Source organism: Chrysemys picta, chromosome 10 (genome assembly GCF_011386835.1).
Source record: "Chrysemys picta bellii isolate R12L10 chromosome 10, ASM1138683v2, whole genome shotgun sequence".
NCBI classification, from domain to species: domain Eukaryota; kingdom Metazoa; phylum Chordata; order Testudines; family Emydidae; genus Chrysemys; species Chrysemys picta.
The window spans coordinates 85318578-85334441 of NC_088800.1; the positions used below are offsets into that span (position 1 = coordinate 85318578).

Below are 15864 nucleotides of genomic sequence, written 5' to 3' on the forward strand. Positions count from 1 at the left end.
CCCATACACACACACCCCAACCACCACGGCACACAGCCACCAATCACACGCACATGCACACCCCAACCACGCACACCTCCAACCCCCCCCCATACACACACCAATCATACACACACCACCACCCCAACCCCGTGCGCGCACACACACACACACACACACACACACACACCAATCATACACACACCACCACCCCAACCCTGTGCACACACCCCAATGCACCTCAATCATGCGCGCCTACACACCAGTCATACACACACACCACACACGATGCTGCTTGGCATGCAGGGACCGGCGACCAACAGACGGCTCTGGCAGCAGCGCCGAGCCTGCGGGCCGCGGGCCGCCCCTCGCTCCCTCGGTGGACCTGGAGCGTGGCCAGGCCAACAGCCTGGAGGTGGAGCACACACCAGGACACCCCCTCGCCCTCCCCAGCCCCCCCGGCCCCCGACTAACCGAAGCAGGAGAAGGCCTGGCAGCAGCAGAAAGGCGAGAGCGTCATTTTACCCACGCGCTTTCCTCTTGGGCAACAGGAGCAAAAAAATCAACACCAAGCCCTCGTAGGTACCAAGGGTCAGCCCTGCTCCGAGCGGCCAGGCAGCCGCCAGCCACGCACCTGCAGGAACCTCCAGGGCCTTGCCCGGCCCATCACCCACCACAGACTCTTGCACCGACGCCTTCTGGGACAGGACCGTCGCCAGCAGCTGAAAAAATACACCACCACGGGTAAAAAATGGGGAGGGGGAGGGGGGTTGGGGAGGGGGGCCTGTCAGGAGCCAGAGACTCTGTGTTGCTAACGCTGCGGCAGCCGGAGCCGGAGGCGCGGGCGGGCAGGGAGGGGCGCGGCAGATTTTGGATGCAGTGGGGAGTGTGTGAGAACACAGCTCACAGCACAGATGGTGCTTCGCCTCCAGCAAGTGATGGCAGGAGCTGCAGCTCCATCCGGGACACCCCAATTCCAGCCTCACGCACACCTAGCCCCAGCCTCCCGCAGCCACGGGGAGCAGGGAGGGGCCCCCTCGGCCTGCTTACCCAGAGCATGGCCCCCTTGCCCGGTGGTTCCAGAGTCCTGGGGGGAGGGCAGGCGTCTGGAGCCAGGGGGCCGAGTGGCTGAGTAGAGGCAGCAGAGCCCAGCCAGCTGCAGCCTGGGGACCCTCTGCCCCATGGCCAGGGCCGGCTCCAGGCACCAGCTTGCCACGCAGGTGCTTGGGGCGGCCACTCCGGAGGGGGCAGCACGTCCTGCTATTCGGCGGCAATTCGGCGGACGGTCCCTCACTCCCACCTCCCGCCGAATTGCCGCCGCCAATCGCGGTCGCGGCTTCTTTTTTTTTTTTTTTTTGCGCCGCTTGGGGCGGCAAAAACCCTAGAGCCGGCCCTGCCCATGGAGAAGGTGCAGGGAAGGGAAGGACAGAGCAGCCCGCATAGGATGGATCTCCTACCCCCAAAGTCAGCCCTGGTGCCACTCCCACTGGACAGCCTCAGAGAGGGGCAGGCCAGCGGGATGGAGGGCCAGGATGGTGCTGGAGGGCACAAAGCCCGTTAGGGGAGGGCTACAGCAGACAGAACCGGAGTGCAGCTGGGCCCAGCGTTCTGCGCCCAACCCCCAGGTCCGGAGCAGGCTGCAGGAGCACGGCGGGGACCAATGGATGTGCAGGGCTTAGCGTCTGCCGTGTCATCCTGCCCCCGCTGGGCTGGGCACCCAAACACAGAAGCCCCGTGCAGGCCTGCCTGGCCTCGCCATCCAAACTGAGTGAAGGGCAGGAACATGCCCAGCGTCCATGGGGTAGACACAGGGGCAGGCCAGAGGGATGGAGCGCTCTGGGCCATCTGGCACCAGGCAGGGAGCGGGTGCCTGGCGAGGGACTGGCAGTTCTCGTTACATCAGGTGCATACGCTGAGAGCGTCTCCAGGGTGGGGGAGGACGGGAGACCACCGCGCTCCGCTGCCAGGGCTCCCTGGGGAGACAGGGGCCAAGGGTTACCTGCTGCCTCCGCATACCCAACTGCCTTTACCTTGACCCCTTCGGAGCCAGCATGCAGGGCATGGCTGCCACTTCCCGTACTCTGCCCGCTCCCCGAGCTCCGGGCACTGGCCACGCTTCCTGTGCTCCCCAGGCTGCTGCGGTCCCCACCTGCCAACGGAGAGGGAGGGTTAGATAGCGGGTGACGGCCGTCTGTCACCACCTGGCAGGGCACGTCTCCGCACACCGCGGGGACCCCCTGCTGCTGGGCGCGGCCGGGCTTTGGGGCCCCAGCACCAGCCGGTGTTTCGGAGCCTCCTGTCGACACGGCTCAACCTGCTGATGAGCACCACCGCAGGGGAGCCCAGCAGAATGCCAGCCTGCCGCTGGACAGCAGCGGTTCCCAGGGCGCGGGGGGCAGAGAGACGCAAAGGCGGCTGTACCTGCAAAGGGTTTGCGCAGCACCCAGATCTCTTCCACCGGAGCCGGCGTGGCAGCGGATCCGCCCTGCGACGGCGACAGATGCGACGGGCTGTCGGACCCTCGGGAACCTTCGGAGCAGAGCGGAGAGAGTGGCGGTGAGAAGGGGGGTAGCAGTGCGGACCAGTGCAGTCTTACCCAGACGCGCACCCGGGGCGGGGGGGCACTTGCTGGGAACGCAGGCTGGTGACAGGGGAACAATCACAGGCTGGCGTCAGCTGCGTGACCCAGGTAGTCTGGCTGGGCATAGCACGGAACCACTGCCCCGCTGCCCCCAAGTGGCCCCTTCCGCTGACCAACCCCAGTGGCCTCCTGGGGCGGCCTCCCAGCCTAGCTACCGCCAGGCACTGTGCCCACGGGCACGACAGGCCCAGGGAGGAGACGCTACCTTGGCATGAAGTTCCAGGGCAGCTGGGCCCTGCAACAGCTCCTCTCCCCGCCCCACAGCACTGGCGCCCTCCCCGCCGACCAGAGGGCAGGCGTCCCCGGCTCGCAGAGCAGCAAGGCAACCAGCCTCTCTGGTTCTTTTAAGTCCGTTGCCCAGCCCTGGCGGCGGAGCAGGTACTAGACCCTCCATCGCCCCTTGGCCAGCGCGCAGGGCACACATTTGTAAGGACCCCTTTGGGAGCTCTCCACACACAACAGCCCCCGGTAAAGCGAACCCTTCACTCAGCGAGGGGTGCGAGACCAGACTCGGCTGACAATGGCTGCAGCGGGGACCAGACGGGCAGCTGGTAAAGCACTGCTGAGTCTACGCTCCCAGAGGTTATTTCCTCAAGCGCCGGCGGGCCCCACTCTGCGCTCACCACAGGGGTGCACGAGGGAGACCCGCGTGGAGGACGGGCTTCTCCAGGGCTGTGGTGAGCACGGCATGGTGCAGCCGGCAGCAATGGGGCTGCACACATTGACAATACAGCGCAGCCCCCAGCCCCGACACTGGCTCTCAGGAGGCATCTGAGACGTGCCATGGAAAAGGTGCTGCCGCTGCCCCGGGCAGCGTTTTCACACGGGGGGAGGATGAGGAGCAGTGGGTGAAGGGCAGTTTAGGCTGCCTAGCAGGAATCAGACCGAAGGCAGGCGCCTCCTGGGCCGTGCCTGCTCCAGAACATTTCATACCCAGTTCTCCACCATGGGGCAGCTGCACAGCCAGCCCCACAACATATGTTCGGCGGAGGGGGGCCCAGGCAATGACACTAGCTGGGGGAAAGGGGCTACAAGGGACCCGAGAGCTCCGTCCCATTACTACGAGCCACCGTGCTAGAATTCACCAGCCGCAGCTCTGCGGTGACCCCTCGGCCAGACAGGGGCTGACACGGCCCGGCCCTAGCCTGGCTCCCTGGCCCACATGACCCAGGAGCAGCAAACCCCTGCTGAAGTAGGACGCTCCCCATCCTCAGACATTCACCGGTCACCCCGGAGCGAGAGCCCATGTCCCCCCCAGCCAGTGGGAAGCTGCTGCCAGGTCGGATGTGGGAGAAGGCAGCTCAGAGTCGCTGTGGGGACAACGGAGCTGAACGGTCTCACCCAGCCAGCCTCCCGGCACGGCAAGGAGACGGGACGGGGGGCGAGACAGACGTCGAAGGCTGGAGTCTCTCGCGAACTGGATCCTGACTAGTGCAGAGCCAGTGGGCCGGGCCGTCACTCGGGGACGCGCAGACCTGGGAGGCTGCTAGCTCAGATTCTCTTTTTCCAGAATTGGGAACCTTGCTACAGACCCTGCCCGCTTGGCAGGGGGCTGCGCTGACCCCCACACACTTTGCCTAGAGGGGCGGAGCCCTGCGTGCTCTCGGGTGCGGATCAGCACCCCTGGGAGAGGAGCCGGGGAACCCTGCTGGGGCCTGGCCCCTCCACCACAGACAGCGGGGTGGTCAGTGAACGCCTGCCCGGGGAGGCTCAGGACTTGTGCATTCCCCATACGGAGGCCTGGAGGGTGGCTGCGATGGGCGGAGGGAGGGTGCCACCTAGGACATCTCCGCAGGGCAGCTGCCAGAGCTCCTCCCAACGCTCTGATCTGCTCGACTTTGCTTGGGGGGTGCCAGTGCCCCCAAAGTAAAGGGGGGGCTGGACCCACACTGCTTGTGGTTGGCCAGGGCAGCAGGGCCCCAATGCCCCCGGGATGGGCTCTGAATAAGAACAGACAACAAGTCACGACCCAGCGACCCCAGTGCTGTCACGCCCTCCCGGCAGCTCCAGTGCTGCCCCCCGACTGGCACGGAGCAGCCCCTCCCTGACTGCATGTGTAGCCCACACACCGTCTGGGGCTGGGGTGCTGTCCCATCCAGTGGCACCGCGACCACTTGAAGAGAGAGAGTTAAATGAGTCTGCGCTACAGTGCCAACTACAGCCAGTTGGCTTGTGCTTTCCAAGGGCCAGTCAGTGACTTGTTCAGCAGCTCCTTGGGCTTAGAAGCCTGGAAAACCCTCTTCTCTAGCCCTGGGTCTGAGGGAGCGGAGGGGAAGGCAGCTCCCTTTGCACAGCAGATGTCAAAGCGCCCAGCTCTGGGCACCACACTGTGATGTTTGCTGAAGAGCCGGTAGGGGGGAGCCCACTCGTGTTATGTAAAGCGAGCCCCACGTGGGGTCTGCAAACATCTCTCAGCAGCAAGGGAGCCGATGTAACAAATGGGTCACGATGGAGCAGGGAGTTTCAAAGTGGGTCACACTGGGGGTGTGGCGCAGGCGGCGTTCGGCTCTCAGACAGGAGGGTTTAAAACACGCACAGCCATTTCCCCGTGTGCGGGGCGACACAACGAGGGGGTTGCAGATTACACCAGAGAAACAACTCAACCCAACTGCACAAAGACTCATTGCAGCCATTCCCCCGGGGAGTCCTGCAAACAAACATGCATTTCTTATCCCCCTGCCAACCCCCGCGCCAGGAAAAGCAGAGTTAAAGGGAAGTGGCTCGGCAAACTCTTTCCTTGCACCTGAAAGAGAAACAGAAAAGCTGGTTGAAAAAGGAAATGGAGAAAACTGGAGATTACTCAGCATGTCCCTGGCCTGGTGATGCTCTGAACCAGCTCGGGAGAGACTGCCAGCTCCCACGGGGAAGGGGAAGGTTTGTTGAGACCAGAATTTAAACCTTTCATCTGCTCCTGTCTCTATTAGCCCTCTGAGAGGAACAAACATCACTGTCTTTTGTTTCCAGGTGGGGTCAGTGGCCCAATATCCTGCTTCTTGCAATGCCCAGGACCTGGAAAACCCAACTGTGGCCATCTATAGCCATAGTCCATGGGTCCGGCAGAGCCCTGGCTAACTGCACGAGACTAGAAGCAATCGAGTCGGCAGCGCGGCCCGGGAGGGGGGGTTCCTGCCTGACCCCAGCAGCAGAGCCCTGGTGCATTTCATCCTAGCTGTATGCATTCCGTGTGCACACAGGCTGCAGCGCAGGGTGAGAAAGCCATTGCAAGGGCTGGAAGCTGAAAAGAGAGGAGCACGGCCTTTAACGAGATGGAACTTGTCTGCTCTGCATTAGCCAGGACTTCATCAGCGCTCAGGCAGGCCAGCAGTGCGGAGTAATGGCCAGTGGAAGGAGAAGGCGAAGAGGGAAGTGCAATCTGCCTGAGATTAAACAGGGAAAATGACAGGCAGCTGCCTCGGCATGCACCCACCCAGCTAAGTAGAAGACGAGGGGTGGAAGGGACCTTAGGAGGTCATCTAGTCCAACCCCTGCTCAAAGCAGGACCAATCCCCAGATTCCTAAATAGCCCCCTCAAGGATTGAACTCACAACCCTGGGTTTAGCAGGCCAATGCTCAAACCACTGAGCTATCCCTCTCCCCCCCATTGACCTTTCCTCCACATGATTTTATGGCGAGTTCTTTCTGCATTTCCTTGCAGCTGCCTCGCCTTGGTTCTTCCCCGTGAATTCAGTGATGGACTGACAGACGTCCTCCGTGCACAGTGCAGACATGTCCTGGGTAGCAGGGCACCCTCCCACCCACGGCACCCCCATTCCCATTCCCTCCTGGAGCGCTCTGTGGGTTAATGTTCAACCAGAGGGTGAATTTCTGGCGTCATCTCAGCACTGACCAGAGACATCACACATAAGGCACCAACAGCTGCCAGCATCCCTGCCCCCTGGAGCATGCACGGCGTCTGCACATCAGGCGCGGTTGAGGTAACGGAGCAGGCGGGGGACCAATGAGTGAGACATCCAGTGATGGCAGAAATGACCAATGAGCAGTGAGGACAGGGTGGCTGGGCCCCAATATTAAATATTTGTTCCTCTGGTAGGTGCTTACAGACTGTAATCAAGTCACCCCTTAACCCTCCCTTTGCTACGCTGGATGGAGCTCCTGGAGTCTCTCACTCTCAGGCAGGTTTTCTAACCCTTTAACCGTTCTCGCAGCTCTTCTCTGAGCCCTCTCCAATTCATCGGACGCCTCCGCGCACTGTGGCCTGCAGAACTGGACAGGGGATTCCAGCCGCGGTCGCCCCAGTGCCGAACACAGGGATCAAATGACCTCTGCTAGGTGCAGCCACAACCAACCCAGCTGGGCAACCCGGCCTGGGCCAGCAGCAGGGAGCACACACCAGGGAACATCCCCGAGAGCGGCAGGGAGAGGAGTTAACAGGCCGTCCCCAGCCCGAGGTTCCCCGCTGAGCACGGCACATGTGGCCTGCAGAGAGAAGAGGCTCTTCCCGTGCTCCCATCTCACCAACCAACCAGGCAGATTAGATGCACGTAAAGAGCTTAACTGGTCAAAGAGATGGGACATGACCACACTGCTACTGCGCCCGACAGCCACGCTGCCTCCCGCGGGGAGCCAGCCAGCTCCCACAAGCCCCACAGAGAGGGCACTGGAAGTGCTCGCAGGGGAGACCTGTAGGGCGGTGCCCTGACATGACACTAGGGGGCGCGCTTCTGCTGGACTAGCTACTTTAAGGAGACATAAGAATGAGGTCTGGACCCTCGGTGTGTATCAAAGATCCCATGGCACAGGTGCTAGACTCATGCCCCGGGCACACTCCAGCTGGGGAAATGACACGTGCCCTGCCTAGAACTGAGGGTTGGGGGTCTCCATTTCCTCTCCTCACTGTCTGCAGGGCTGCTGAGTGCTGGCGGTCAGAGGTACGCAGCCACGACCACCGGGCAGCCCCCGAGCGGTGGACACAAGGGCATGGCCCAGCTTGCAGAGAGAAGCAAGAGCCACTGGCCCAGGGGGAATTTCGCTCTGCAGCAGAGACCGACGCGCTGGAGCGGGATCAGCGCTCACCAGCATAGCTTTCGGGGAACCCTCCAGCAGCCCAGCACTGCCTGCCCAAGGGGAAAGTGTGACCTGCCATCCATGCAAGAGCTAGCCCAACCCAGCCCGGCTTAGCCAGCGGGCCCCGGCTCCCAGCACTAGGTGATGCAAACAGGGCGGCTGGAGCCTTGTGTTCTGGGTCCATACAGCGCCCGGCACAGCCCAACTAGCCCAAGTCAATGCTGCTCTAAGTGGGTACCAAGCCGGCTCCAGATCAGAAGAGTATCAAGGTACGCTTCCGGTCACCTTTGCACCCCACCTCCCCACTCTCGGGCCCCTTAGATCTCAAATTACTTCACCGGACTGTTGAGAGTTGCTTCCTGCTTCGCTGTTCAAACATGCACTTGAAGGCTCTCTGAAAAAAGAACTAGCAGCCCATTGGTAACCAGGAGAGATCCCACAGGCCAGTTGGCTTTCCCTTTACTGCTGCCACGTCCCCTGTCATGCACCCTACAGTGCAGCCAGGACATTGCTGGGCGAGTTCCCACACATGCTGTCCTGGCAGACGGACCCTGTGACATTACCACACGCTTGCAGTATGCCAAGTCTTGCAGTATTTGGTGTCTATCTTAAAGCCCCAGCTCCCGGAGTCACGGGATTCTGGGAGAGTCTCAGCTTCTGTTTTTAAAAAGAAAGTTTCTAGCCCTTGTGGTTGCAGCCTGGAAATGTGACCTGAGTACACCCCGAGGCCTCTGAAACCAGAAAGCAAAGAACCCCCCCCCCACATTAATTATTAGAATCGTTCAATCTCCCGATTGCAAGCCAATCCGGCGACTTGGGGGACCTGCCTAACACTAGGGGTTAGCTGTATTGCCCATTTATTCTTGTCTCTCCGGGCAGGCTGTCAGCAGAGAACTCCCCATTCCCTCCCCGGGTCACTAGTGACCCTGCAGATTGTTCCAGCCTGAAGGGTCAGAACAGCGCCCACTGTGTACGTCCCTCTTCTCATGCGTTTCTGTGACTCTGTGCACCTCCCTCAGCCAGGGCTGGGAAAGCGGACGGTCAGTTTCACCGCCTGGCTCTCCTGCTGAGCTAGCACAGTGCTGGTGCCTTCGGCGTCCCGGCACTGAAAACAGAAGGGTTTGAACTGATCATTGTTTTGTTTTCAGCCATAACATCATGTCTAGAACTTGGCTTCCGCAACACCTCTCTCAGTTCCAAGATCTGCACCTCGGGGCCGCTTCTTGCTGACGACGGGCCCGATCCTCCACTGCCAGGCCCCTTGTGTGTCCTTTACACCGCAGTGCAGGGTGGGTGCAGAACAGACGGGCAGTGTCGGACACTGGTTTGGCACAAGGAGCAGGAGGATGGCACGCCAGGCGGCAATGCAGAAATCTCCAGGGCTCGGTGGTTTTGGTTGTAATTAGACACGCTCTTTAAATGTTTAGCATGGCTCTTAATTAGGAGAAGCTCCAGGAGCCCAAGTATTTGCTGTGCTGGGCAGCCCGCGACACACACCGATGCAGTCTAGTCGAGGGGCTGCCTGCCTGGCATTCAGATGAGTGGCTGGCACTGCGTGTACCGGGGAGCTGCTGCGGTAGACACAGCGCTAGGCTGCCTGGCAGCAGATGGGGAGGAAAGGACGCAGAGTGTCAAACCAGCAAGGAACAAATCGGGGTCCGCACACCTACACTCAGCTGGTCCCACTGAGCCAGCGGACCCATGGCAGAAGACAGCCCCACCTGTGTCATCAAACGGCCTCAGAACATCAGCCCTGCCCAGGACCCCCTGCACCCCATGGCCCTCTCCACCAAACGACTCCCCGTGACCCTGCTGCCTCTGGGCAGCAGCTTGACAGGGAACCCCAGCAGCTGTACCTAAGACCTCAATTGTACCAGGCAGTTTCCCACCATGGCGCTTTGACCACCCGTTGCAAGACGGGGGTTTGGCGCCTGGTGGAGACAGAATGAGGAGAGCGTTCTGCGGGGATCCCCCCCTCAGGCCCTGCCTGCAGAAGCGTGTCGGGGTTCTTTATAGGGCAGAACACTGATGACTGAATGGCCCGAGGGTGGGGATTGCTCACGGCAGCCACCCTCCCGCTAGGGAGTTCTGCAGCCCGAAGGACCATTCGGGACGTGCCCCCCACATGGGCGGGGAGTGACCGTCACACATCCATCATGCCACACTCACGCCACAGCAGCTCTGGAAAGGAAAGTGGGGGTTGGGCAGACACACCGGCTCGCACACGCACCAGAGCAAGCCGAGGGGGAGGGGAAGGCAACCCAAAAAACCAACACAAATCAAATGAAAACCCATGAAGCGAGCAGTGAACTACCTGGTCCATAAGGCAGCTCCTCTGCAGTGCTATGGGAGAGCCTGTGATAGCCAAAGGAACTGAAAAGAGGCTGATGGGAATGTGGTGGAGGAGGTGGAGGTGGAGGCAAGAAATGGAACGGATGGGACGAGGAGTCACCGTTAAGCACAGCCGCCCTGGGCGCAGGGAGCGGGATCTTTTGGTAGTGGTGGGGAATGGTGACTGCGCCCCACGGACCTGCTAATAAAAACATAACAAGAGACAAAATGAAAAAGAAGCAAATAATCAAGAGACACGTAAAGCCACCAAAACCAACCGGCCAAAATGAAAGCAAAACCAAGCCAGGAAGCAACCTGAGCGCAGCGCCGCATCGCACCCAGACCCCTCGGGAATCCAGGGACTGGACCCAACCCCCGAGAGCAGATTCCAGCTCCCCGCCAGGAGAGCTCCCCAGTGCCGGCTGGCTGGAAACCAACAGGCCACAGGACTTCCCGGCAGCCTCTCTCCAAACCCACATGGAGCAGCCGTGTCTGGACCACGCGGTCGCTAGCTGGCAGAGACCAGAACCCGCTGGGCCGACCACTCTGCCCCTTGGCTACAGGACGGGCCACGAGCGCCAGCAGGGCCCGAGGCTCAGGGGGACCCTCAGCTTGCCCTTGATGCGTGCATGACCTTGCAACCAGTGGGGGGCAGCGGTGTGCGGACTCCCACTAGCACCTCCCAGCCGGAGCCGGGGTGGCAAATCACTCACGCTGAGCCCAGCACCGTCCCTGGGAGCGACACCAACCCACCCTCCAGAGCGGGGCACGGCCGTCACCACGGGCCAAGGGGCTTGCACACTCCCCGCCCTCCTGCTGGGCACACCCAGGGACAGCCAGCGACTGGGGCAGGCAAGACTCCAGATCCCGCACAAGCAGGCGGCAGCCTGGCCTGTCACAGCCCGACACACACTCTGGGGCCAGCAAAAGCCACCTGATCACGCCCCCCCCATTCACACCCCAGGAAGAACTGTCCCCCCTCCGCTCCCTGCACAAACGCCCCAGCCCCTGGCCTCCTGGGCCAGCCATTAAAGCTGATGTGTTTTCCATCCTTTGGGAGCAGGTCTCAGTGCTCGAGGTGGGGGGGGGGGCATTTGCCTCTTTCGTCACAGCCAGGGGAGGCACTTGGAGGACAGAGAGGGCGCTTTGAGCAGGGCATGAAGACTCCAGCACTGCATGGAGCACCGAGGCCTTGACCTATGCAGCCCCCAAGGCTGCCGTAGGACCCCGGCAGCTTCCACTCCAAGGCCCTGGCTGGCCCCCAGGCTCAGAGCCCAGAATGGAACGTCGAGAGGACGAAGATTTACAGAGCCAATGGGATGACTTTCCTCGCGGTGCCAAATGAAAACCACCCACAATGGCCATAGCTCTCCGCGCTGAGTGGGACGGATCTGCGTCTCTGCCAGGGAAACGGCCCCCTGAGCCATGGCTGGGGGGGGTCTCATTGCTTTGAGGAACCTGCCTGCTTTCTGCAGCTTGTCAAACTAGAGACAAATCTCCTGTCCAGCCGCCGAAGGGACCGGGGTCTCCCCGATCTGCAGTGATAACCACACCTCTGGCACAAGCTGATAAGAAGGAAAGGTGACCCATGTCTGGCTTGTTTCAGCTCTAACGTGAAGGCTGCCGCCCCCTGCACTAAGACCCCACAGTGACCGCGGAGCCAGGTTAGAACTCGACAGCAGATGGGATCCAGTCAATGCGTCGCTGGACGCCACCCCCAGGACTGTGTCATTGCGCCAAGCCCGGGCCCGCTCCCTGCGACCATCCTTGGATCCCGCTCCCAGGACGGTGCAGGACACTGACAGCATGACCCTGGCCCTGCATCTCCATGCTGTGGACAGAACTAAATGCTAGAGGGGGCCAGCGAAGCCCAAAAGCCGGAGGCATCAGCCTAGTGCCCGAAATAGATCCCAGCATAGGAGTCGGAGAATGCACAATCGCCGAGATAACCAGAGCCTTGGCCAATAAAGACTTCAGAGAGCCCGTCGTCCAGCGGCTCCTTGTCTCAGCCAAAGGCATGCTATGAGCAACGGGACAGCCCTGGCTGAATCGTTCCCGTCCCGTCCCTTGGGAGGACGCCCAAGGCTCTCTGAACAGCGACCCGGTACTTTGTCTCCAAGGCCTCCAGGGCAGAGGCATTCAGGTTACAAATCAGGAGGTGGCTTTTCCAGCCGTCAGCCCTGCAAACAGCCTGGGCTCCGAGGGCCAAGCCGGGCTGTGCCTGCAGCCCGCATCATCCCCAAGAACAAAGATCTGCAGTGCCGCAGCCCCTGCCTCAGGAATCCCACGCAGCCCCCTTGCCTTGCCCAGGTTTGCCCTGGTGTAGACAGTCAGGACTTGACTCTGCCGGCAATGCATCCCCCCAGGGCCGCGCTTCCTCCCCCTCCCCGCCTTGCTCTCAGGTGACCCAGGTGGAAAGGACCAAAAGACACCAGGCAGGGGAGGTTAACAGGGCTGGCAGGTGGGGAAAAGCTGAGTTAGTCGGCTCGGACACCCCTGAGGGCAAGGTGACCCTGGCACCCCGTTCTTAGAGCCCCGTTCCAGAGCGTGGGAAGGGGAGGCTCTCTGGGCTCTGGCGGGTTCCAAGCTCCGACCCGCTCGTTTTCACCCCGATGCAGCCCCTGCTGCCCAAGCCAGGTGCCGGCTTCCTCCCGACAGGAGACGCCGCAGACGCGTCAGGACCCTGGTCTGGGGGGCTGGTGAATGGGGAAAACTGACCAGTGTGAGCAGGGGCTCTGCCGTAGACCCCCCGATCCTACGGGTACGAGACGCACAGGAATCACAGCCAGGAACCCCGCTGACTGGGCAGCCAGCTCGCTGAGCAGCTGGTGTCCACAAGGCCCTGGGGTGCGCAGGGCGTGGGCTCCCCACCTAGGAAAAGCTGGGAGTCGCTCCAGAGCCATTGCACGAGTTGGCCACAGGGGGTGTGCAGGAGACGCTCTGCCAGCCCCTCCCCAGCAGACCCCCTCTGCACTGGGCTGGCATGTGGCTTCTACCTGCTGCCCAGGCATCCGCTCCACCCCCCCAGGTGCTTTCCCACCCAGCCTGCTGCCCGCCCCCCACTGCTCTCCCAGCCTGCTCTCCCACCCCACCCCCCCGCACTCCCCCACTGGGGGCTCTCCCCCAGCCCCGCCCCCCCACTGCTCTCCCCCAGTCTGCCCTGCCCCGCCCCCCACTGCTCTCTCAGCCTGCCCCCCCCCGGCCCCACCCCACTGCTCTCCCACCCCGCCCCCCGGTCCCCGCCCACTGGGGGCTCTCCCCCAGCCCCGCCCCCCCACTGCTCTCCCCCAGCCTGCCCCCAGGATGCCATTCGCATTCCCTCTCAATCTGCACCAGACTCAGCTTCTCTGTAGCAGCAACAGGCGCTCGGCCTGGCGTTCACCCACGTCCGGCCCTGATGGGGTTGCGCAGTGCGGGAGGCACGGGGAACCGAGGGAAGCCCCCGCCCAAAGCCCGACCACTCTGGCTCAGCTGTTCAGAGCCACGGCCCACCCAGCCGGGCTGCCAGCGCCGGTGCTGAGCTGCGAGGGACGCCACGGGGCCGAGGCTGACCCAGGGCGAAGGGGCACTGGGGACAGACGGCAGGGTGCGGTCTCCCACGGGGTCAGCACGGAGTGGGAAGGGAGGAAGAGTCTTGCGGTTTGTAGAGAGCGCCGTCACTCGGCCCCCCCATGCCAAGGCTCTAGCTGGTCACTCGCTGTCCTGTGGCGAGGGGCAGCAGACGCCCGTGTGCGTTCGAAATCACCGAGCACAACCCCAGCCCTCTCTCGGAGCAGGGTCAGAACCCCAGAGCCACCCCAGCTAGAATAAGACACGCTCCAGCGCAGAAACCTCCCCAGCCCCCGACACCCAACCCCGCCCCACCTGGCAGGCAAGCCCCTGGCATCGGGCCCCAAAGAGCACGCCCAGGCCCATGGAGGGCACACAGCCCAGAGGGGAGATCCCCTCCGCTGCCGGCGCGCTCCTGGGAGCTGATCTCGGCCGACAGGGGGAGAGCAAAGGGCCGCATGGCCCAGCCTGGATGGCACTGGGTGCCAGGCCAGCTCAGTGGGTGGGCGCTGCGTGCCCCCGTGACAGCATGTGCTGAGCTTTCGGGCTGGTCAGCCTGCATAGCCTCCCCTCCTGCCGGGGCAGACTGCCACAAGCCAGCCGGTTACTGCTCCCCTGCACGGGAACAGGATCGTGGCCCCTTGGCAGCTCAGCCGCAGGTCCTCGGTCGGTGGTGTGACAACCAGCTGCCGTGGAGAGGAGCGAGGCCCTGGGGGCAGAGAGGGCAGATGGGCTCCTAAGAACAGAAATCCAGGACCAGATTCAGAGCAGCGGTGCAGGGAGGGGGGAATTCCCCCTCCAGCGGCAGGGCGGCTATGACCTGTCCCATAGGCGCTCTGCCAAGCGCCTTTCCCAGCCAGCCACGCCCACCTTTGAAGCCACACGTCTCCCCGCAGGCCCCAGGCCACATCAGGTGGAGGAACCTGGCCCCACGCTCCCATCTCAGCTGGGGGTCGGAGCAGGGCTCACGCTCTCAGGGTCCCTGCTCCTGGCGGCATCTGGCAGGGCCCCTTGTACCCTCCCCGTGGGGCTTATGGGGCTCGCAGACCCATCCGGGGAGACCCAGCCCAGGCCCTTTGCCTGGGTGCGGTGGCGGCAGGGCCTGACGTGCGCCGGGCGGGGGTTGGGGAGGGCCAGGTATTTGCCTGTGCGCTTGCTGATCGCTTCCACCAGGCTGGACGGGAAATAGCCCACGCGGTCATTGCCGGTCCGGTTGTCATGGATACAGCCCTTCCACCTGCCGTCCGCATGCTGCTCCAGGACCTGCACGACAGAAAGGCCCGGAGAGGGGGGCGCTCGCTGGCGGGGCCGAGGGGACGGGAACCGCAGGCGAGAGCCAGCCAGCAGGAGAGAAGGGGGCAACATCCTTCTGCTAGCTCCTGCCAGCGGGGGCTGGTACCCCAGGCAGGCGGCTGGTGATCTGCTGCAGCCATCTCGGCGGCAAGGGGGCAGTGGCACTGGGGATGGGGAGGCACTGGGGCAGGGACTATAGGGAACAGCCCAGCGCCCACCAGATGGTGGGGGGGCAGAGACCATAGGGAATGGACTGGCGCTGGCAGGGACCGGCAGCTGCCTCCCTGCCCAGCCCCTCGCTACGGGGGCAAAGGCTTCTCTAGCCCTTTGCCATCCCGGCTAGTCCTGTCTTCTCCGAACAGGCTCTTTCTACTCGCCTCGGCATTGGTCCCTTGGTCCCGCCACCCCCACCCCAACTGCAGTCTGAGCCCCCCATTGCTGGTGTGCCAGCGGCTGCCCAGGCAGCTTGGTGCCAGCGAAGGACTCCTGCCTTGGGGCACTAAGGGGCAGCAGGCTCCTCCCTCCCCGTGAGCAGAGGGGGCCGAGGGGCAGGCTGCTGGAGAGAGGGGACTGGGGTCATGGGGGCCGTGAGCCCAGCCCTGGCCTGGCCCGCCGCTGCCGGCTCTGCAAGCAACTCACGGTGATGACGTCCCCGGCTTTCACGTTCAGGCTGGTCAGGTCGTAGTTGTTGCAATAATCTTTAACGGCCCTGACCTGCAGCGCCGCCGAGGCGTCTGCCGAGAGAGCAGGAGGGAAGCGTCGGAGAGAAAGCCCCACAAAGTAACCTCCCTCCCCCGCCCCCCAGCAAGAGCTCTGGGCTCCCTGGCGAGGAACAGGGGACAGGAGTTCCCTGTAGCTAGAGCAGCGACAGAGAGCACCCACTGCTCCAGCGATGAGCCGCGCCAACCAGAACCGGAATGCAGCGCTAGACCGTACTATCCTGTTCAGCCACGAGGAGGCGCCGTGTTGCCGGAGCTCCGCCAAGCCCGGCAGAGCATTACAGGATCCTAGGATGAACACCGTGGGTGTCCGAGCGAGATCTGTGC

General features: G+C 62.8%; 1 protein-coding gene across 5 annotated transcripts in view; it reads right to left on the reverse strand.

Annotated features, from left to right (window-relative positions):
* CASKIN1 (CASK interacting protein 1) overlaps positions 1 to 15864 on the reverse strand; it is a 158054-nt gene that overhangs the window by 23445 nt on the left and 118745 nt on the right. For 2 of the 5 annotated variants that reach the window (XM_042853052.2, XM_065560280.1), the window contains exons 9-14: positions 15458 to 15552; positions 14671 to 14788; positions 9960 to 10178; positions 2401 to 2508; positions 2010 to 2128; positions 614 to 701 (exon numbers count right to left, since the gene is read on the reverse strand). In XM_042853052.2, the coding sequence (XP_042708986.2) occupies positions 614 to 701; positions 2010 to 2128; positions 2401 to 2508; positions 9960 to 10178; positions 14671 to 14788; positions 15458 to 15552 (747 nt within the window). The remainder of the gene's footprint in view (positions 1 to 613; positions 702 to 2009; positions 2129 to 2400; positions 2509 to 9959; positions 10179 to 14670; positions 14789 to 15457; positions 15553 to 15864) is intronic. The other 3 variants (XM_024102265.3, XM_065560281.1, XM_024102264.3) reach the window with 2 other exon arrangements.